General features: G+C 27.3%; 1 protein-coding gene across 1 annotated transcript in view; it reads right to left on the bottom strand.

Moving 5' to 3' along the window:
* The window catches only part of LOC105364407 (lachesin), a 79,356-nt gene that overhangs the window by 17,144 nt on the left and 36,957 nt on the right, over window positions 1-25,255 (bottom strand). The window contains exons 2-5 of the mRNA XM_011502319.1: window positions 22,940-23,097; window positions 10,177-10,362; window positions 9,173-9,365; window positions 5,617-5,745 (exon numbers count right to left, since the gene is read on the bottom strand). Coding sequence (XP_011500621.1) covers window positions 5,617-5,745; window positions 9,173-9,365; window positions 10,177-10,362; window positions 22,940-23,097 — 666 coding nt within the window. The remainder of the gene's footprint in view (window positions 1-5,616; window positions 5,746-9,172; window positions 9,366-10,176; window positions 10,363-22,939; window positions 23,098-25,255) is intronic.

Here is a 25,255-nt window from a genome sequence, read left to right on the forward strand (position 1 = left end):
CGATTAAATTTAAACACAATAAGATAATATTCTCGTTGAAATCATGAACGCGCGCGCGCGCGCGCGTGTGTGTGTGTAATGTTTGATAAGTTTACAGTTTTTAGGGTAATGGGAGAAAAAAAAATCTGATATAATTGACAATGCATATAATATGTATTAAACTACCTAAAATATAATAATAAAAAAAATCTATCCATGGACTGCATTCAAATATAAACGCGATCATAAAAGTTTTCAATATTATTTGAATTTTAATATAAATTAATAAAGACAGCGATAACTTAGTAAAGGATACAAATTAGTAAATTTTAAATGATGAAACTATTTTGATAAACTACTTATTATTCATGAATAATAAATTTTAATAGAATGTAATTTAATCTACAAAATTGATTTCCATATAAAAGAGATAAGTTTTACAATACAATTAGTTCTTTATAACAAATTTTTAAAAATATGTAAAAAAAAAAAAAAAAGAAAAAAAGAAAACTTGGAACAAAGAAAATTAGATATAACAAATTAAATATGGAAAAATGAGAGAAGATTGTACAGTTTTCAACCTTATCGCAAGTACATGATATATAAAATTAACATTGCAATAATAAATAGCCTACAATAATTAATGAAAAAATTACGAAAAAATAGATATTGAAGAGTCATTAAATTATTCCTTACTAACGGACCACCAATTTTATCTATAAAATCTACGTGAAAGTTATGTTTCGAGTAATAAATTTTCTTGGTATACGATATTATTGAAAAAAAAATAGGTAATTATAAGTCAAGTAATTTTATTAAATAAGACAAAAAAATGTTTTCATCAGAATTCCTTTCGAAAATACGATAGACAATCATTGCGCTAATGTTAATACTTAATGTTCAAATTTATAAAAATGCTAAATAAATAATACAATGAAGGAATATTTATTTAATTTCTTTCATATTCCTCATATGCTGTAGTCAAGATAATATTTTATGCTTCTCGTATTAAGAAGTTCATTAATTTTCCAATTTTTAATATTTGAAAGATGTACTAAGAGAGTATGCGACATCGATACAAATGAAAGGTACTCCGAGTAATATATTTTCCTGTTTACTTTAGCGATCAGTCAGATAATATCTGCAGATTTATTAGTTCTTGTGATTGATTAGTTGAAAACTTTGTTCGGTTATTGTTATGTTAATTAATTATCTCGCCTATTTATAAATAAAGCATACATACTACCATTTGCCATTTTAATGTAGCCCCATCTATTTGAATTTTTCTTTTAATAGTACACTTCGTTGTTTTAAATTACGAATGTTTAAATTTTAAATTACAAAAGATGTATAATTCATGTATAATTTTATAATTATATTCCTATAAAAATAAAATATATATGAAAATATTTTAACTAATGATAATAATTTTTTATAAAATTATTAGTTAATTAATTTTTTCTTTTAAAAATGTAAAGTATTTCTATAAGATTAATTTTTATATGAAATTTGAAATTATATATCAAATGTATAATACAAACCAGCATTTTAGCTTCTATTTCAATAAGATCGGTCGACTACTTCCTGATTGTCAATACTTATCAAAATGTCTATTAGAAAAATTGTATTATATAACGTATTTAGAATTGCATAATTATTAATAATGATCATTTCGGTGGTCTTTATAATTAAAACTTATTGCTAAGTTTTCGATAAGAAAATTAATTCAGTAACAATTACGTTTTAAGAAAAGTATTTTTCTTTTATATATTTCATATATATATATATATATATATATATATTTGCAGTTGATTGATTTTAAATTGTTTTAATTAATTTAAATTCAACTATTTTTTTTTTATTCATTATTTTATATTGATTAATTTATCAATATTATATATAAATTAGATTATTTTGGAAACATGAATTTGATATCAATTATAATTTCTCAATACTAAATAGTCTTTTTGACCTCTGTATATATTTATATATATATATATATATATATAGTACTATAATCAATACAGTATGAATGCATTTGTATATGTAATCTTCAGAATCTTTTAAGTATATCATATTCAATTAAAATATACTCTGATTTATTAAGAAAATAGATTTTACGTTATATTATTTAATCAAATAATATTAACGGAATATTCAAGTTACCCTCGCTGATGCAATAATTAAATTTAAACCATAGCTTATAACCATAATAATCAATAATAATATAAACGAGGCTGCGAAATACTTTTAATATTCGAACATAGTTACTTCGGTTACTAATAATTAAGCACAAAATTAAACTATCAGCACTGTAATTATTATTTTCTTCCATTCTATAAATAAGAGTCATTTTGTATAAGTAATAGTATTTTACCCCCTCTCAGTTCTATAAAACAAATAATATTTATAAATGTATGTAGAGATATAATATCTATAATAAGCCGTTATAATCAATAAATTTATGCATTTTCATTTTGCTATAATGTCGATTACCTTAATTAATTCTTATATTTCACATCAAACTTTATTTGAAGCTGATAATCCTGTACGCTTATTCAAGTCGTAAAAATTATACGGAAGTACCAACCTTCGTGACTATCTAGACAAATAGTATCGCTACTACCTTTCCTAATCGTGATATGCACACTTAATTGAAGTGAATTTAAGAATCAAATAATTAGAAATGAAGCTTGAGTAGAGGAGGTGTCGATACACTGAATTATTCGAGACAATTCGTCTTTAAGAGGCTTTCTGTTGCAATAGTTGAGGATCGTTTCGGCGCTCCGCTGAACTAGTGAACATTTAATTTGCGATGAGAAATTACCCTGTTACTGTGTGTGCTCAAGGCACAGACATCTAAGACGCAGTGGACAGAACTTAGCGAATCAAAAGAAATGAATTAATGGACGCAATATATATATATATATATATATATATATATATATACTAAATAGGAGAAGATTGTGAGTCCGAGGGACAGTTACCAGTAACCGCAACTTAATTCATTCTACACTCGCCTCCATACCCGAGGCTGTACTACGGGAGTCAACGCTAAAACTAGAATACGGCGCACACCAGAGTATATCCTTGTTAGACTGTAATTTTATTAGCTTTCCCTCTCAGCGCCATCGCCACGGCAGATCCTCGTCCCCCTTTCGCTTTTACCCTATTGCCGCAATTGCTACTTCCACGCTCTATCTCTTCATTGTCCTTTTGAACATTTCGCTCTTCTTCCTTTATCCTCTGCACACCTAATTTATTTCGCCGATACCACTGTCGTCCCCTTCCTCCTCCTCATCCTCCACCTCCTCCTCCCCCTACTCCTCCTACTCCCCTCTCCACTTATTCATCTTATTCTTCATATCTCGTCTTTGTTCAGCGTATGCACTTTTTACATTTGAACCTTCTTAACTTCATTTTCCAATGATTATTACTTTAACCGTTCAGTTTTATATAAATTCTAAAGTTCTATCATTTTCATTCGTTGATTCTCAATATTTTTATCCATATGATAATCGTTTATTTACTTGCAACTTCCATTGTTTGCAAGGCATTCAATACACAAACGAGTACGTGGTAATCGTGAAACGTAATTAAAAAAATGTCCAACATTACTGGTGCAATTGACTGTATAATTGAATTGATTTTCTTTTTAAATTTATTTATTAAAATATATTTACAAGCGATCAATTTTCTCGACTATTAATTTTCGATTAACTATCGATTTACTTTATTTATTATCGATTTACTATTTTTACTATTCAATTAACTGCCATTAATATTTCTAATATATTTCAGAGAAGGATTTTACACAAGTATTGCCATTATATTATATCTTACATAATATATTAAGATTACGTCATATATTTTTATCATTTCCTTCTTAGCGTTATATTCATTAGGTTAGCAATTAAAAAAGGACAATGAAATTATATAAGAAATGCTATTTATGTAAAATGAAACATTATATGAGCGATTCTTACGCTATGTATTATTTATGTATTGGCGGAAATGTAACAAATATTTAAACAATAATAAATATGACTCGAAGAACTTACTGCGGTTTATAAATAACTTTCTAGATATATATATATATATATATATATATATATATATATAATATGAGAAAAAATATTGGTTGGTATATATAAAAAATAATTGATTATTCATTTACTTTGGCAACTACAAATGGTTATTATTTAAAAGAAATATATGTAAATACATATGTATATAATTATATAATCATTGGAATATATAATTTATTTTAATTATAATAATGTCATTAATAGTTTTTACGCGCATTTTAAAACAAGTGAATATTCGGCTTTGAAAGATATTAAGAAATTTATATATTAAAACACATAAAATATAACATATTCTTGTATTGTTAAAAGTATAATGAATAGCAGCAATCAATTATAAATATAGCAAGTAATAATTAATATTGTTAAATAAATTCTTATATTTTATAAAAGAGTCAAACGTACAATTAAATTTATATATTTATGTATGTATGTTATATATGTTATGTTTTGTATTTACATTTATATATTTATGTATCAATTTAAGCAGCATACGTTCATGATAATGTTATAGTTTATAAATTTCTTACGTCTTAATTAGGAAAATAAAATTTTGATCAAATATTTTTGAACTTTGAATAAAAGTAGCATAGAAAGCAGTAAGAGAAGTTTGCAAAATATATAGTACATAGACATACATAATAGCAAACTTTGGGCGATATAATTAGTATAATTATTGCTTAAATCGAGATAAAATTTAAATTGTCAGAATAGTATATAAATTATTTATAGAGAAATTCAACGTTTGACGGTGGTAGACAATGGTAGGTTACATTAGCATAAATTAAAAATGTACATAAAATTTATTTGGGCAATTAAAAGACAGAATTGGTTTATCGTGACAATATTATAATATGCAAAGGGAATAAGAAAAATATTGTCCCAGTATTAATAATTTTAAGTATTTCTAGTTATAAATGTTAATGACTAAACTTTCGACTGCGTAATAATTATGCGGAGGCATTAAAAAATTCGATCCTTTGAAATTCAGAATAATTGAACGTTCAGTCGTAAAAGAAATATTTACTTATTAAATATTTAACCGATGAAAATTCAAGCACTGGGGTAAGCAGGCGCACATTTACTTTCATTGGTGTAAAAATATTTTTACACTTTTACCAATTTCAAAGAGCGAAATGCATTTCGATTCTTGCACAAAGGCAAAGTGGAAGGCAACCAATAGTAGTGGTTGTTATCGTAGTATCATTAGTAACAGTAATAGTAGTGGTAGTAGTGTTGGTGGTAGTTGCAGTAGTAGTAGTGGTAGTAGTAGTAGTGGTAGTAGTAGTAGTAATTGTCGTAGTGGTATCAACAGTAGTAGTAGTAGTAGTTGTTGTAGTAGTTGTAGTGGTAGCAACAGCAGTAGTGGTAGTAGTTGTTGTAGTAGTTGTAGTGGTAGCAACAGCAGCAGTAGTAGGAACGAAAGAAGCCGGCACACCTTGTAAATTGTGCGAACGTGGATGGGAGAAATGTAGGAGCGACATTGTAAGAAGTGCCGTAAAGGATGAAAAATCGATTGCTTCGCGCCTCCTAGAAAGCATGAATTACTCACAATGAACTTGCAGCATCATTCGCTTGCTCACTGTTGGGCGAACACCGTTGCTGGCTATACACAAATAAGCTCCCATCTCGCTCCTTCCGACATTCGGGAAGCTCAGTATTTCGCCCTGGGCTGTTAGCACTGGAACAGGAATTTTGACGTTTTAAATTTGAAAATGAAATTTAGAGAGAGTTTTAAAAATAATATAACAATAATTACGCCGTTGTCCTGGCGTAGAAAATTGTTTTATCTGCTTGTAAATTACATACTATTAAGAAACATTTGAAAGTGCCGTGCTTAATTATTTCTAGCTAACCATGAGTCTGACTTTAAAGAATTTAATTGAAAAACTTTTTTATGAAATGTTCCCATTGAAATTTCAAATAAATTACTTATATTAAATTTTTATATTAAAATTTGTGATTTTTGAAAATGGCACGGATTTTATTTTCTTTAAAAGCTATGAGCAAGCATAGTTATTGAAAATTTATTCGATTTTCCATTTTAAATATTTCAAATGCAATGCACATTTTCATGCATTAACTATAAATTATACGTTTAGAATATATCTATTTTTTTTTCATTTGATTGTTATGTGTATGTAATAAGTAAATAAAGATTCAATTGTCTTTCATAATATATTTCTGTGAATTAGAAGATATTATTAATCGTCGGTTTAAATTAATTTATTTCAAAACAGCAATTGTTATATAATTGTTTATCGCTTTAAAATAATTTTAATAAACTTTTTTAATCGGTAGACTTGGGTAATATTATGACAATAATAATAATAAATCTTGGAGTAACGTTCTCTTCTGCTTATAAATTAAGTTGAATCCAGGCAGTTTTGTGCAATCAGATATTACCTTTGAGATATTTTAAGATCTCAGTAACATATAAATAGAATACGGTAATATTGTTTTAAAAGTTCTTTGATTCTATATAATAAAAAAAAAAAAGCTTTTAAATAATATACAAATGCAAAAAAATTGTCGAACTTCGGAGAATAATAAATAATTGATTACATACAATAATATTGAACAAATTAATTTTTATTACTAACGATATTAGTAATAAAGATGTTATAATTATAGAAGATAAAAACAATAAAGGTAACATATGGCTAATAATAGATAGTAAAAATATTTTTACATATTTATTTTGATTCTTTATTTTTATTCTAAATTCGTTAAATATTATAATCTAAATGATTCATTAAGTAAAAATATACGAAATTAAAATTGAAATATATAACACTTATATCGCAGTACTTCGATTATATATTTTTATTATTTCAAATAAGATGAATTTAACATAATTATTTGATTCGTTTAATTTATTATTGTCGAATAATATAGAAATGAAATAATATAACTTAATTTGTCTGAACAAAAAAAAATTTTTTTTAATATAAAGCTTAAGTATTACCATTTGGATTACATAAAGTATTTTTAATATTAGTTGAGTATTGTACAAACAATATCGATATTACAATCTAAAGGTTTTCACACATTGTTGAAAAATTTTTAACTTTTTCCATTGAAATTCAAGTTTTACCGTTCCATTGAATAAAGAAATACTAGAATAATAATTATATAATAAATAACGACTGAATATTAATGTTAAAATATCGTTATCGATATCATTATTAATACAAGTAATAAATGTAATGAATATAATTTTCATAAATTAGTCAATTTATTATATAAATTCTAATTAATTTGCCGTCAACAATGATGAAAGGAATCGGAATAAGTTTATGTAAATTTTACTCTTATTGAATTTTAATAGTAATGTTGCCACATACATGTGTTCCTTATTGGAGAGTAATTGGACATTTTTCATTTTTTCCCTTTAAACGTATTTCTCTAATGCACAATTGATTATGCATAGATTTTAAATGCATCTACACACTTGCAGGTATTAAAAAATTTGTCAAAATACCCGATAATGTCATTAAAACCAAGAAATCGTTTTAAATTGATTAATTTCGTATGTATGCAATTGAAAAGAAATAGCGAAACAAAAACACATTGGTGTACGTATAAAAAAACGAAGAAGTTAAAAAAAGTGAATAAACGAGATGCAAATGCAAATCAATTGGCGTACATCTTTGGAAGCCGCCGTGTATGTGTAAAACAATGGCTTAGTCGCTAAACGGGTTTACAGACAGAGACAGAGAGAGAGAGAGAGAGAGAGAGAGAGAGAGAGAGAGGGAGAAGACGTTTATCAGTGTCGTCATTTATTGACGTTCACTTTTATTTCCAACTTCGGTTTATCTAACTCCAAACTTTGCACGCTGCATTTTGCCCTTCGCCTTTTCTCCTTCATTATTCTATCACTTTTTTCATTCTTACATATCTTACTGACTGCTTAACGCACATAATTAAGCACATAATTGTTATAATAAAAATCAAAATCATCATATCGTATAAAGCTGTTTAAAACAAATTCTTGTCATTTCAGGAGAAAGTAGTTGGAAGTAAAAAATTACATATGATTTATATTTTTAATAGTGATCACACTGCCAAGGCTTTATTGCAAACAATGATTAATAGTTTAAAATATAGTACTGTTAATTTATTTACGTATTCGGAACGCAGTTTCATTTTGAATACTTTAACTTCATTGTTATTTCAATGTTAGATTTTGTTAAAAAAAAAAAAAAAAACAGATCTACTATATACCCATTATAGAAATAAAAATTCGAATTTCGAAAATAAACATATTTTAAATAATCAAAGAAAGCGTGTAATTTAAATAGCTCAGAACATATTACTATGAATTATTTTTATTCTATTAAATTTTCTATTTTCATAAAATTAATAAAAATTTTATCAATTCTATTGTATAACATATTTGGAATATTACACGTATTCATGCTTTTACGTCAACCTATAATTTATTGACGTTTTGTTAAACAAAGCTGTGGGTTCATATTATATTTTGTTTTATGTTAATAAATTGAAATTATTGGTTTAAATTTGTCATAATTTATTAAAATTATATATATTATTTATAACAAAATTCACATTCATATGCATAAATATTTTCATAAGTTTTAAAAATCGTTATAGAGATGATAATTAACGACAATGTATGTCAAAGACAAATTTTAAGTAAATTTCAACTAAGCAATTATTAACAGAAACAAATATTTCATTGCATAATAAGCTATGATATATAACTTTTTACTTAATTACATTCAAAAATAGTTGATTGTAATTTTTTACTTTAGAATACGTATTTACATGGGTAATATTTATGAATAATATCTATTATACGTATATATTGTATATTACTATACATTAAATTAGTTATGAAATTGAAATTAAATTAAATTATTAGTATCAAATTTAGCTATATTTACGTTAAATAATAGGATAAAAATTGAAAACAATAATTTAATCTTAAATGTATGACTATAGAATATAAATATATATTTTTATCCTTGAAACGCAAACTGTCGCAATAACAATTATAAATTCTTATTTCAAATATGAGAAAAAAGTATAAAAGAGTAAAGCTCAATAACAAGAGCTAAGAGAGAGAGAGAGAGATATCATACCTTTAGTTTTACTACCGGAATGCGTCCTTGTGATGATGTCACTACCATCTTCACGCTTCCAAACGATTTCAGGTTTAGGATATCCGCGTGCTTTGCAAACAAGTTTCGCGGAGCCGCCTTCTGGTACCATTATATCACCAGAAGTCTCTTCGTAAATAATATCCGGTGGTATGACAACTTCTAAATGTGCGCTCTAAGCACAGAAAAGCAATTGAATCTGTGTTATCATTTGTACAGGAAAGTAATTGTATATTTCTACGTTTGCAAAGCTCAAAGTTTTCTGGGAGTGAAGAAATTAATATCCGCTTTTCGACGATGCGATGCAAATGAAAGTAATAATTATTTATTATTTTAATTATCTTTATCTTGTCTTCAAATATACAAGGATTTAATCATAATTAAAATTGTAAAAATATTTAGAAACAAATGAACTAACATAAATGAACTAAAATAAATTTCTGCGTAATATGCCGATTAATGGTCATGATTTAACGTTGACGTTAGTTTGTTAGATTATTAAATGATTATAAAAATTCCAGAAAATTAAGAAGTAAATGGTGCATTAATCAATTATATTATATTAAATTTATAAAATGTAAATATATATAAATTAATATTCTATAGATCTGTCTTCGATAAGTCATATCTCAATTGCAATTTTAGTTAAAATTTTATTTCAATTATTCTACCACATATTAAATTATATACGCGCGCGCGCGCGCGTGTGTGTGTGTGTGTGTGTGTGTGTGTGTGTGTGTGTGTGAAATATAAATGTAGTTAAAGAATATAAATGAATTGGTTGAAGATTGGTTTACAAAATCAAAAGTTTCATGAGCAGTTCCTCTTCAACTTAGCTTAGATGTATTAAAGCGGGAGAATAATGTTATGAAAAATAAAAGATCCAGGATCAACGCTACACCAATGAATAAACATATACGAAGCAGAAACGTTAAGGAAAATAGGCTCCGAAATTTAGAGTCTAGCATTCATGGAAAAGAGCTTACCTGGCTCTTCATGGGATTAGTGTTGACCTGACACATATAGGTTCCTCGATCTTCGGGATGGGCATCCTTGATACTCAAAGTCCATGTATTGGCGTCATTATGCGTGACGGAGAGCCTTGCATTGTTGGTGATGACGTGTTCGTGGATGGCCAGGACCGCTCTTGTATTCGCCTTGATCCAAGCTACCTGCACCCGTTCCGCAACAATACAATCAAACAGACTTTAGCATTTACATTCGATACGTAATAATGGAATGTCTAATTATCAATCTCTTTTTCCTTTCTTTTTTCCCGCTTTTTCAACAAAAAAACAAAAACAAAAAAAAAACAAAAAAAAATTAATTCAAACGAAAAAGGAAAAGAAAAAAAAAAAAAAAAGAACAATTCGTTTGATTTGTTAAGAAAAATGAAGTATTATTGTCTTGCGATAGAACTCAAGGGAGGATTTAAGTAATAATGTATTTTGATCATTCACAGGAAAATTTGTAACTTTTGGATCGATTTAAAATTATTAACCTAAACAAGCCAGTGTTGTCTTTATAAAGTTTTTAGGCTCTATTCGCTATCTATGAGCACGGCATTATATTCATTTAGTACGTAAGCTTAAGGAAGAATTACTTTGTCTGATAAAAGTTTGCACGTAAAAAGGATATTTATGAGAAAAAATGCATTTGCTTGATTGGAAAAAAAAAAAAATAGAGACGAAAGAAAGAACTTATAAAACCTATGCCGTCACTTAAAGTGTAAAATAGTATTAACTTACAAAAATTGATTCTTAAATAATATGGAAAGTTTCGGAAAAATCAATCAAAGTTCACTCAACGAGTGTCTTACTGAATTCGTTCCACAATTACTTCTATATATTTGCAATGGCCAAAACTTTTATTCGTCTTTTGTTGAACTTAGACTTCAAGTTAGAAGGGTCACATTTTTAAATTAAAAGTGTTCTTATGCTATAACGGTTGCGAGCTCGCTAGCTCTTTTGCCGTATGTTTTAAAGGTACTACTACTACTACTACGATAACTATTTTTCTTTCATTCTTCACGATGTTAAAAACATATGAGATCATTATAATACATCTTATGAAAACTTGTTAAATATTGTTTTTAGATAAAATACGTTGAGGACTTAACTACAAGGCTTTCCATAATTTTATTGGCGTATGCAAACTTTCTATGCTCTATACGCTAATATGTTGATAAAAAATAAAAAAAGAATGAAAAATTGTAAATTTATCCAACAACTCATCTCTAATTTCTATGTATTAAACTTAATAATTCGTCAATGTCTGTCCATGGCACCTTGAGTCATACTACCAGTCATGTACGTTCTGTGATTGTCAATTAAAAATCATTGCAATTATCCTCCATTGATGCCATCGCAAAAGCCTAAAATAATAAACGGAGAACAAAATAAAAGTCCACTCAATGAAACATAAAACAAACAAAAAAAAAAAAAAAAACAAAAAAAAGAAGCAACAGAAAAAGAATCGTAAAAATCATATACATTCGTGTGTTGAATAACAATGGAATAAATAAAGGAACTTTACAAACGGAAAAATATCACTAAGAACAAACCTGCGCTCATCTCGCGTGCTATAATTTATTAATTTATTAGTGTCGTCGGCCGTTAGCAGCTAGTATCAACTACATGGGCATAAACATATCAACGCTCTCGACTGCCACGTTTGCCGATATCCATCCGAAGATAAATAAAAAAAAAAAAAAAAAAAAAAAAAAAAAAAAAAAAAAAAGGACGATGTACAACAAGGAATGAAAGATTCTACGCAAATATGCAGCATCAATCTCGTTATCTCTCGGAAGCGTTTATTTACCAATTGTCGCGCGTCGTTTGCAATTCGGAAGGGGCGCGATGTGGCAAAAAAACGTTGACGGATCAACACGAGCCGATGTAAAGTGCCGCTTAGCCTGGCTCTTGTAAATTTACGGTAATGCAAAGCGTCGCTCGTCGGTTCTTTGTAGCACGGGACAGTGGGAGGCTGACGTGCGATAGCTGATCAGAGAAGGGAGAGGCCAGAAAAGTAGAATTCCCTTTTCACTTCGCCTCTTCGAATTCCCAATAAAAATACCAAATTTCATATCATTCGGAATGCCCCGCTCGTTTGTGTCCACATTGTAACTGAGAAAGTCGAGTTTATGCTGATAATCGTCGATAGAGCTCTTAATTACAAATTGTATTGTTGTTGTTGTTTGTTAAGATAGACCAGAGCAAACGTCACGTTCCAATAATAAAACTCCTCGCCCAATATTTAATATTATTATAATAATAAATTTAACGCTTTATTGCGCATACTTGATAAATATCAGTATTTCCGAATACACTTTCTATACGGAAATTTTTAGAAGCAAATTAGATAATACAATATTATGAAAATATTTTGTTGAAACCAAGTGGGACAAGCGGAGAATTTTATTAGACTAATGTTGAAACTTCCAGTATTACTTGCGTATATTAAAATTAAAAAGTCCATAATTATCTAATAGTTTTGTTTAGTGACATTTTAGTATGAAGATTAGAGTGTCAAATTGAATTTATTATCTTAGCTACTTGAAAAACTAAAAAAATTATGAAAATACGTAAAAGAAGTTTTCTATCCACAGGATAGTCCAAATATCTGACAGTAATTAATATTACACAATGAATATCCTGTTGCTTATTAAAATCTTTATAACTAATTTCCATACAAAATTCTATTTTCCACTCCCCCCCCCCTCTTATATTAATTTTTCAAATCTCTTTGGTTTACTCTATATTTACTACAAATAATTTTAAACATTAATATTTTTTCTATTTAAATAGAAATTTTACTCCTCGTTTACTATTCATCCCAATATATTCTAGAATTTTCAATGAAAATCTTATTAATAAATTATAATATCATTTCACATTTAATTAAAATTTATGAATTTAATTATACCTTATTATTGTCAATCAGAATATTAAAATATTAATTAATAGCAAACTAATTTCAACGAATATTACTAAATATTAATTTGTTTTATACTCATTTCACGTTTTATCCTCAAAAGTCATTCTTAACGATAGAAGATAATAATAATTCAAAATAATTCTTCGTTTTAGAATTGCATTTCATCATAAAATATAATATAAGAGAATAAACAATATGAGATGAGATATCCCATTTTGATTGACACAACTGCCGTTAGAAAATAAGTAATGAAATTGAAGAAAGGCGCATAGAAAAGCTTAAAAGTCAAATAAAATTATACCTTACATGCTTGTTTCAAATAATTTCAAATTCCTTTACTCTATTAGAATCTACGTCCCGTAATGCTCGTAAGAATTCAAATTATTTTTACAACTTTAGTCAATTTTATGCACACGAGGCTTATAAATAATTTCGAAATTGTTCACTTTAATTTCCTTTCTTTTATATTAATAGAACCGCTTTTAATTCACAACTTTCAAGCAATAATATGCAATAACTTTTTTTCAACTAAGACTTGGTTTTAATCGCAAAAGTAAGTTATGAAGAGCGCAACAGTCTCTTCAGATACTTCCTTCATTGAAATAGGATGCAGTTTTTATTTATAATGAAAAACGAGCGAATAAGTGAGTATTTCATAAATTCATTTGCTAAGAAAAGTATATAATTGAACGAAATTATATTATCTTCGAAATCTACTTTAACGATTTCAAAGAGTCTATAATGGTTTTATGAGTAGCAGCCAATTTTTATTTATATAAGTCTTAAATGCGATTAAGCATGAAACTCAAAGTAAATATTATAATTTCTCGAATGATTATCAATCATGCCAAATGTGCATGATTTTTTTTTTATAAATTTATCGTTAATTTTTAAAATGTAAAATAAAAAGTATATATAAATAATAATAATGGATTTGACTTTAATAAAGAAGACAGCGTTTATTGTACAAAAATTTTCAACTTAAATTTTTATGAAATTGAACATTTTCATTTAAAAATTTTATAGTCATTTTGCAAAAAGATTTATTATCTTCTAATAATTTAATATATGACACTCTGTAATAATAAACTATTTATGAAATAATATACTGTAATTATATCATAAATCAATGGCGACGAAAAATACTTTATATATATATATATATATATATATATGTTAGTCAAAAAAATAAATAAAATTTTAAAATATTAAATACATCGTTGTTGCAATGATTCTGATTTCAAAATATTCTCTCAGCATTTTAAAATTACCGAGAACTTTAAAATTTCAAATACTACTTTTCTTATATATTTTTTGAAAATGAAAAAAAAATGAAACAAAAGTACATTTTTATATGATTCTAATCATATAAGATAAAATGCGAGGATCACTAAGAAGACAATAAAGATCCTGCGAGATTTTGATTACTTCGGCTATAAACATTTTCCTAAACTATCCAATGTTCACGTGTTACAGAAGCTTAGATGTAAGACCAGTCAATCACTGAGATGTTTGTCCTGCTTTTTCGCTTTGTCGCTTTTTCGTTTTTTCGCTTTTTCGCTTTTCTTCGAGTGCGAAAATATCGATACGCGACAAAGCTAAGCTTTTGTTGCTGATAGATAGCGATCAAATGGAGAGGAAAGGGTCTGTCTTTATTTCTTATCGCGATGAAACGATATAAATTCTTTTATATACACTTGCAAGAATGACTGGGACAATAACAGTGATGACGATGAATGACTAACCGTGCATTTTTATATTATTATTAGTGACCAGATTTTTATTTATTGATTGCGTGCTTTTTTCACTCTAAGAATGTGTTTTTGAAAATTGATTGAGTAAGTTATTCACATATATAATGCGTAATACAAAGTAAACAAATGCTTTTAAGTTCAAGTTGTATTAAATTATTATCTCAATGCCTAGTCTCCATTATATTTAAATAAATATATTTCGTAATTAGTAATACATAGAATTTATAGAAAATAATATTTATCGAATGATTGGAAACGATAAATGATTTATCGTCAATTTTATTTACTCGTATTGCAGCTTGAATATTCATATACTCGGTAATATATCAATTTAGCATGTTTATTAAATTATCATTGTCCTAAAGTTATTTTTATAATAATTTTCGTTTTTGTAACATCAGCCACAAAGACATAAAGGTAATGGTAAAAAAAAATCTTTTTTTTTTTCTTAACTTATAACCTAAATACACCAAGTCTTTTAAAAAATGAAGTTTTGTTTCCTTTCATTATATTCCGTAAGTGTATTTAGTTTGTTATACAAGTAAACTATTTTAGGGAAAATGATTCTATAAATTTGCTTTTTCAAATGAAAGTGCAAACCAAAGTGTCAACATAACGTTGTAGTGAAATTTGAAGTAACGGAACGAGAAAAATGGCTTGTAAATAAATAATATAGGAAAATTAATAAAACACACACGCACGCACACGCACACAAAATCAGAAACAAAAAAAAAAAAAACAAGAAGAAGAAGGAAGAAAGAAAAAAAGAGCGCAGCAGTTTTTGCAACAGCGTTAAGTAAAGTCCAATAAGGACAGGCTATTTGTATATGCAGGCATATCTCCACCTTTGTCAGCCTCTTTCGTATGCAAAGCATTTCGATTGATATCCGCAGAATTTCGCCATTTTTGGACTTCCGAGCTTGTCTAGCTTTTCTCGTTTCTCCTCTCCTTTCCACATACAATAACCATACACACTTTCCACACCAATTTTTCGTTGGTTTATTTTGTGACTTTCGCCCCCGCCCCCGCACCGCTTTTTTTTTCTCAATCCTACAATCGACTTCATGACTCCTATTCTTTTGTTTCACCCCATTCTTGTTATATACGTGTGCACACGCAGCCATCTGCAGGTTTGTAAGAATAAAAAGCGAAATAGTTGACGGAGCATATTAAGACGACGCAGCTATTTCTTCATAACCAGCCTCCTTATAAGTATATCCTTTTCCCTCGGCCACTCTGCGCTATCGCTTCACAGACAAATGGATAAACTCGCTAATTAAAAGTTTCGCCTCGGCTGTACGTTGAGTATTGATATTTTCGAGCGCCCGAGTTCGTCTTGTCCCGAACGAAAGCACAAGTAATTATACGATTGGCTTTGTCGGATGATCGAGCGCTACGATAAGCAGTAAACAATCGTCTATGTAGTGCGAGAATTAATTTTGCTCACTTTCATGTCGTATTGTTACGGAGGCGCCACCGTGCATTTTGTGCGTTGAAAGGAATTGCAGAGACTTAGTAATACTCTAGTATATTCGATCGATACGCAGGTCAAATCTCAACTTTCTTCGAATGGAATATTCGTACAATTTACGTCATTTAATTTACATGGCTAAACTTATGCATACGTCTATATTGCATACATGCATTATGTTGCACTCATACATGTATTGATGGAATCGATTGTACATTTTATAATGCGTATATAATAAGTTATGAAACACACGCACACACGCACACGACCACACACACGCGCGCACACACGCACACACACACACACACACACACACACACATATATATATATATATATACATTAGTAGAATGTTTTTGTTTAAAAAAAAAAACAAAAAAACAAGAACAACAACAACAACAACAACAACAACAACAAATAAGATAAACAAGCAAGAACAAAATCATATTGCCGTATGCAATTATTCAAAAAATTACATTTCTTATAATTTATACAGACGTATTTACATATACTTTTAAGGGGTAATAAAATGAATTTTTGTTTTAAAATATTTCAATTACGTACTTTTATATATCGATTGTATATTAGATTTCATTCAATTGAAGCGTTTACACAAAATTAATTTCGTTCCCAAAATATAACATAATATATATATATATATATATATATATATATATATATATACATAAAAGAATGTATTTTGTTAATGAAAATTTACCATTTTTCTTATTCATATGCGAATTAATATATTATCAAGAAAAATTAATTTTAGTAACTTCTATTGGCTACATAAACAATTGTTTTCTACTCTATATAGCTCGAAGAAAAAAAAAGATCAATCCTTTTGTTTCCTTAGAAATTTCAGTAAAAATGTTATCACTGTATAAGGTTGAAAGTGTTTTATAATAGAAAAATATTTTTCACGATACATTCCTGTAATGTAGAACGTTATTTTACATTTATTTCAACTAATTTTATAGCCGTTTTATTACCAAATTTAATTTCTATGGTAAATATTGTGATATTTTTTTAAAGTTACAAATAGAATTAATTATTAACGAAGAATGAATTGAATGAAATTAAACGATATGTAATTTGAGAAATCGATAATTCAGAGGTCGTTTGTGACAAAATAGTATTTTGCCAAGCAAATTAAAATATGAAAAGAGCAATAATATTTTGTATTCATATTCAAACACTGCGCGCATATATATATATATATATATATGTATATATATATATATATATATACATTATGATTTTTACAAATAACAAAGCTTTACTTCCAATTTATAAATACTTTATTTTATAATTATATATGTAATATTATAACATTTGTATGAAAAAAAAAAAAAAGAAAGAAAAAAAATGAAAAAATATTATCTCTCAATAAGGTCTTACATATTTATATAGTTGAATAATTTTCTTAAATAAATAGAATTTTTAGTATTTTAAGTTTGTAAACTATAATTTTATATAAAGTGCTTATTTTAATTTAGATAATTATGATATTATTAAAAATCAATATTTTATATGCACCATGAAGAATTAAAATCATCGTACATAATTGGATAATTATATTTATTATAAGTCTAAAGGGAATATTCAATAATAATATCATAAATAATTATATTGCGGGAAATTTTAATACAAACATTATTTAAAGTATAATACTACTTTACTAAAAATCTACTAAAAATACAAAATATATAAAAGTATATAAAGTATCATAATATTGTCATCCTTAGATTACTGTTATGGAAAAATTAGTCAAATATTATACGAAGAATTTGCTCTCTATTCAATGTACTTTCTAAAATCTAATAAACACATAGAGCAATCTACGATATTAAAAACAATAATTTTTCGTATAAATAAATGTCTTGCGTCATATCCGTGTTTTGTGTTAAAATATAGTCGTAACTAATATAATATAATAATTCGATACACGTGTACGACTATATAAGTATAAAAAGAAAATGCATGGACAAAGCGTCAAAATGTAATAATTGGATTTCCAAGATGATGTAGATTCAAAATTCATATGATATAATACGAAAAACATTAATAGGGAAACGAAAAGTCGCTATTATTACATTAACATTGATGATTTCATTGGTATTCCAAAGCCAATTTTTGTAAAAAGCGATATAATGTTTATAGGAAAAATTTTTTTTATAAAATTACATATAGAAAAAGGGAGTCATCAGGATGCATTAAATGCACGTTATCAGGTCGAAATGATAAAACAAGCTACATTTGCAACTCTCGGTGAATGCTGCGCATATGCAAGAAAGCTTCCATGAAGTTATAAAAAGCTATGCTGCATCGTCTCCTTGAGCGACCAGCTTCAAAAAACTCTTCCATTTTTTTTTTTTTTTTTTTTTTTTTTTTTTTTTTTGCCCCTACGAGCGAGCACGTGTCGATGCTGAACTTTAGCTAGCCATGTTACTGTTCAGATGCTGTTCATATAGTAATTATAATTAGCCTAAGTTAGCTAACACCTCGCGATAATAGCATTTCCAAACAGTGCAGCGTATTTTCAAAATGACATTTAGATTCGCGAATAATGCGGCTGATGAGCAACGTTACGTTAAATAATTTCCATTTTATTTGTATAATAATATTCTCCGCTTGGCACTTGCCAAGTTGCACGCATAGCTTTGAAAAATAGTTTAATTAAATTTTTTTTTACTTTCATAATTAAATATCCTCTTATTCATTATTATAATTCCTGACCCCGAAGCTATTTAAGTTGAGACGGCGAGGGAAAATCAATGACGGAAAAATGACAATTTTCATTACGATGCTCGTGTCGGAAAGCACAATCTTAAAATAGTTCTTCTGCGAGCTATGAGTTTCTTCAGAAGCTATTTCTAAAGTTGTCAAATTCATTCATGGGTAATTAAATAGTGTATGAATTACTTAGTTAGGAAGAAAATACAGCTGATAGCTTGAAATTAACGATGTTGCCATATCACTCGGGGGTTACGTTCGTCAAGTAAGAAAAAAAGTTTGAGATATTTAGAACGTCAATTTTTTAAAAATAATTAATAAGTATTGTGAAAGTTATTTGAAATTAAAATACTTTTAAACTTTGGTAATTTGTACTGACACTTTGTCTATACAAAACTTTGAGTATTTATTCATTCTTACTGCAAATGATGTTTGAAAATGTTTTGTTACATGAGCTAGGAAAGACAAAAGTCACGACAATGCTTGCAAACAATAAGTAATTTCGTGTTTATCTTGCTCGTTTATGCATATATCTCAATATATTCAATCTTTATCCAAATCCAAGCAAATTGTATGAAAATTTGTAGTAAATTTTCTGTACTTTCGCATATGTCTCCTTTAAATTTTTTTTTTTAATAATATCAAGTGATTGATTAAAATTAATTCGCTCAATCTCATCGATGGCATTGGACGGCAGTCGTTTGGTAAAAAAGAGTTATATATAAAATATAATATATAAACCAAATTTTTTTAATTAATCATAATTGTTGTTGAGTATATAATTTTTGCTAATCCTAAACTAATATTTATATAAAAATAAAAATAAAAATAAATAAATAAAAAAATAAATAAATAAATAAATAAATAAATAAATAAATAAATATTGTTCCTATAATCTAAAAATATTTTTTATTTCCTATAAACTTTAATCGCTTTAATTACCTTTTTATATTACGCAATAATATTAAATATAATGAATTTAATTTAAATGAGGAAAATTATATTATTATTAATCCTAAAAGATGATATTTAATCTTTGTCTATAAAATTACATTTATATACGCATTATAAAATTCTTCTTAATATTGTGGGAAAAACCTGTTTTTTTTTTTTTTTTTTTTTTTTTTTTTTTTTTTGAAAATTTCGAGCATAAATCACTTTGATTTACATTTCTTTTTAATTGCATAATTTAAATACATTAAAATTCTTGAAATAGTATTTCCAAACTAATTCCTTAAAACTTCATATACTTTAAAGAAAAAAGTACAAGTGAGTAAAGAAATTTTATTGTCCCAACTCCCTGCAATTTCTTTCTCAAAACGCATTAGTTTTCAAAAATATCCTAGATAGAATACTCATTATACTCCTGTCAGAATAGTCATGCTCATGCAATACGCTTGTTCGTTGAAAAGTAACTTACTTCATGCATCGCGACATGCTTCGTTAAGTTTGCGTTGAGAAATATTACTCATGGTGCTTTGGATCAATAATTATTTTCATTTTCTTTCCTACTACTTAACTCGAAAAGAAAATTTTTTCTAACCATATGTGGTAACGGAACGCTTATTTATGTACCTTCATGCACGATTAAGGGATTCTTTTATTTCTTTTTTTTTTCTTTTTTTGCAACACCGATACGAAAACGGCCAACACAATTGCCCTGTATTTACATGTACGAAAAATTTAACCCTCGCTTGGCTATTACGTCAAATTACAAAAGAAAAGATATCTGGTTCCATTGAAGCTCACTGTGACAAAAAATTAGCTATAGAATGTTTTTCTGATAATAACAAACGTAAATGATTAAAGTGAAGCATTAAATACTATATATAAACAATTCGTTAAGTTTTATATGATATTAATAAATTGTCATACCCATTTGTGTAATCCACATTATCTCAAGTCATATTGAGGTGCACAACCCTTATGACGCTGCAGTAATTAAACATATCGACTATCACAGGAGGATATTAATGAAAACTAAAAATTCTTCTATTCCCCCTACGATTGAATTTTACATTCAGCGGGATTTTTTTTTTTTTTTTTTTTTTTTTTTGCAAAGCTGGTAAATAAATAAAAATAAATGACATGATTTGTTTGCTTCGAGTATAAAAAGCGAACGAAAACATTTTTAAAGCCGCTCGTACAGCCTTTGATTATAATATCTGCCAAATGATATTTAAGCTGAAATCGCTTAGCACCTGTGTTTTCTATATATACATATATATATATATATATATATATATATATATATATATATATATTATCTTTACAATGTGCCAAATAAAAGAAAAAAAAAAATAATCAATAAAATGCCAACATGCAGGAAAAAAAATACATGATCGTTAGATCACGCTATAAATTGTCATAATGCAATTTCCATTCAACTTCAAGTGCTTTAAGTCGTTGCTTATGTACTAAGCTAATGCGATTATTTGTTGGGACGAGTATCACTTCTCTGTATTTTTATTTACGAGGCAAACTCAAGACCAATGAAGTAACAATATAATCAAGTTTGAGGGAAGAATATAATAACCAAGAAAAGTGTATTTTTTTTTATGTGTATTTCTAGTGCATACATTATCAACAATTTTTTTAGAATGATTTTGCAGAGTTTGCCAAAGTCATATGCATCATTTCCAGGGATTTTAAATAGAATCATCAAAATGTCTGTGTGATAAATATGTACGCAATATTAGATGCAAATTTATCTCTATGCCTTTCTTTTACATGCAGCAATTCGTAATTCAATTTAATTCCCGATCATTATGTTAACATTATTAATGCTCTCTTAATATAATTTTGTTATCATTAATTTAGTTACATTTCACAAGGCTGTACCAATTATCTTTATGCAACGGTTATTTTTACAAATCTATTACGATTAACTTATTTTAAAGCAAAATTCTAATATCATTTTATTATTATTGTTTTATTTATTATTATTTTATTTATTATTATTTTTTTATTATTATTATTTTTAATTATTATTATTATTATTGTTATTATTGTTATTATTATTATTATTATTATTATTATTATTATTATTATTACGATACAAGCTATAAGCTACAAGTTGATCTATATCATCGTTTTTGCTTTACAAATTTTAGTAATATTTCAATAGCATTATAATATAATAATTTGTGAACTTAATAATTTAATAGTTTTTATTTTGTAAAGGCAGAAAATTAAATTCACAGATCAAAGCGGACGACTATACTTATTATCGTCAATATAATTTGAGCGATCAAATTATGATTAAAGGTGAGACGAACGCACCAAATAGATTTTGGAAGGATGGCATTGGAATATTAGTTAAGGTTGAAAGCTTCAAAATTTGCAAACTCATGAACGCTGTAATAAGGGCTGAGGTAGAGCGGATCGGATAATTCGTTCGTCAGTGCAGTAAGTACTTATACAAGCATGTATAAAATACGTAATATGTGTATTGAATATGCAGCGGGTGAAATACAGAAGTAATACATAGTGCGTAGGTGACAGTTTGTGAGAAAAGTAAGAAATAATTAGGTAGAGAGGTCATATAGGCAAAGATCGTTTTGTTGAGTTGGATTAGATCTGTTTACAAAGGAGTGCTGCGGTGCAGGCATATTATTAAATGCTCGCATATAAGAGTGCAATGAGAGAGTTACGATAGATAGATAGATAGATAGATAGATAGATAGAGAGATAGATAGACAGAGAGAGTGAGAGAGTGAGAGAGGGAGAGAGAGAGAGAGAGAGAGAGAGAGAGAGAGAGAGAGTGCGGCAGAATCGATTATTATTATTAGTTGTGTCGACAAGATCCATTACAGCAGGCGGTCACGTTAGATCATGTTATGTGGATAGTTACCCGAGGATTGGCACCACCGTGATCACCGCTCGCGGAGGAGGAAGGACTCACCCGGTATCCACCGAGATGGTTCACCACGCAAGTAAACGTCGCGTCGCGACCCTTCGGCACCGTAATGTTCTCCATTGGATTCAGGAAGTCCGGCTCCAGGCACGTCACTGAAACACATACATTCAAAGTCAGGATTAATGAGATTTACCATTTATTTTATCTGTCGCATTCTTACGCTATTATATTCTAATAGTTTTTATTTAAAATAAACAAAAAAGTAAACTGTAGATATATTTTCCCGTAATAGATTGGGATACTTGGATCGGATCTGAACGAGCGATATTTTGTGGGGAGAACATTTTATGGTTGCTAGTAGAAATAAAATTAAAATAAAAAATACAAAAATATAATTAAAAAAGATTTGACCATTGTCTTGTATTTCGACAAATCAAAATTTTCGTTAATTCTAAAAATTCACTTTTCTGCAAAACTTATATTCTTAACTAAATATATTTTCCTATTTAATTAGCAATAAATATGAGGCATTTAATAAAATTAATAAATTTCAATACATATGCGATAGAATGATACGATGGAATTTGATTTAGTTAAACTATTTATATACAATGTACTTTTGTATATAATCATATCATTTTTAATTGTTTTTACTGAATTACATGGGATACGAATACCATTTGAAAATTTACTTTGCATGTTTCTTCCTTTCTCACTTTTTATTTACAAGAGATTATTGTAAAGTTAATACGTCTGAGAAGTACATATATATATATATATATATATATATATATATATATATTTGTGTTCATTTCGACTTTAATTTTGCAGATGGATTTTATACTACATGTATACAGTTAATTTTTTATTTTCATGTGGGTGTATATAATAGATTTCAAATAACCCACATCTTGTACTTAAAATATTGTACTAATTATCTTTTAGTATCTATTAGTCACGAAGAAAAATTCTATTTACGGATGCATTATATATATATATGGATTTTTTCATTTTAGATTGTAGTTTAGTATATTATATATACGTATATATATATATATATATATATATATATATATATATATATATATACACACATATGGATGAAAGTGATCGTTCGGTTTTTATTGAAACGTTACCCAAAGGATTTCAGTAGAATAAAACGAGCTTGTACACGAAATGCTAAAACATCGTTGACGAGGTATTGCGATCGTAAACATCGGGCGGCTGTTTTAGCATAGTTGTTGTGCAATTTTCTGAGAGAACAAAAGCATTTACGTGAAAGCATTGTAAAGTTACCCTGTCGATATTCAAGTATGCTGCCGCCACATCATCACTTAAACCGAAATTTTACTTTTAATTTTTCGGTTTCCATCATTTTATAAATTGATATCTGTAATAAAAAAAGGATAAGTGTATTGTGAATCATTGATAAGTTTCATATAAAAATTTTTTAAAACTGGTATATCATATATCGTATAGAAAATAATTTGTATATTGTAAAGTAAGATTGATAATTTATTAAAAAAGATTCGGTCATCTTACATAAACATACAATGATTGCTATCTTATATTGTTTTATAATTTAAAAAATCTACATAATATTTATTAAATTTTACATAACACAGAGAAAAAGTCCACATTAAAACCAATTTTTTTAATATTTCAACATTATTATCAATCACAATCATATATCCATTATTAAATACTTCATGTGATATTTATCAATGTAAAACAATGTCATAATTGACAAAGTAATAATTAATTTATATGCTATACTTTCTAAATAAATTAATTTTCTAATAATCCTACTAATTAAAATATATGTTAATATTGTAATATAATATTATTATAATTTTATAATATTCGTAGAACACCGTTATACCCACGGATATAATATCGCAAGGTAAATTTAATAACCAAATTAAATGATAATTAATTTATTTTGTGTGTGTGTGTGTATGTGTGTGGGTGTGTGTGTGTGTGTGCGCGCGCGCGCGCGCGTGTGTGCGTGCGTGCGTGCGTGTGTCTGTATATAACTAGTTTGACTTTTAACTTATAAAAATATAACTACTAAACAACATTATGAATATTCTTTCATAATTTTACAAATATTATAAAATATTTATAAATCTTAGATTAAGTTATTGTTTACTTAAAAATAATAAAAAAAACTTAAATTCTACAATGTTTAATGTCAATTTTTCAATCCATTCTATATTTTACAATAAGTTGAGTTTTTATACATCTACATAATAATATACTCTATTAGAAAGGCTAAATTTTTTATTTACAAATATAAAAGAAAAGATA

The sequence above is a fragment of the Ceratosolen solmsi genome, unplaced genomic scaffold (genome assembly GCF_000503995.2).
Source record: "Ceratosolen solmsi marchali unplaced genomic scaffold, CerSol_1.0 scaffold31, whole genome shotgun sequence".
NCBI lineage: Eukaryota > Metazoa > Arthropoda > Insecta > Hymenoptera > Agaonidae > Ceratosolen > Ceratosolen solmsi.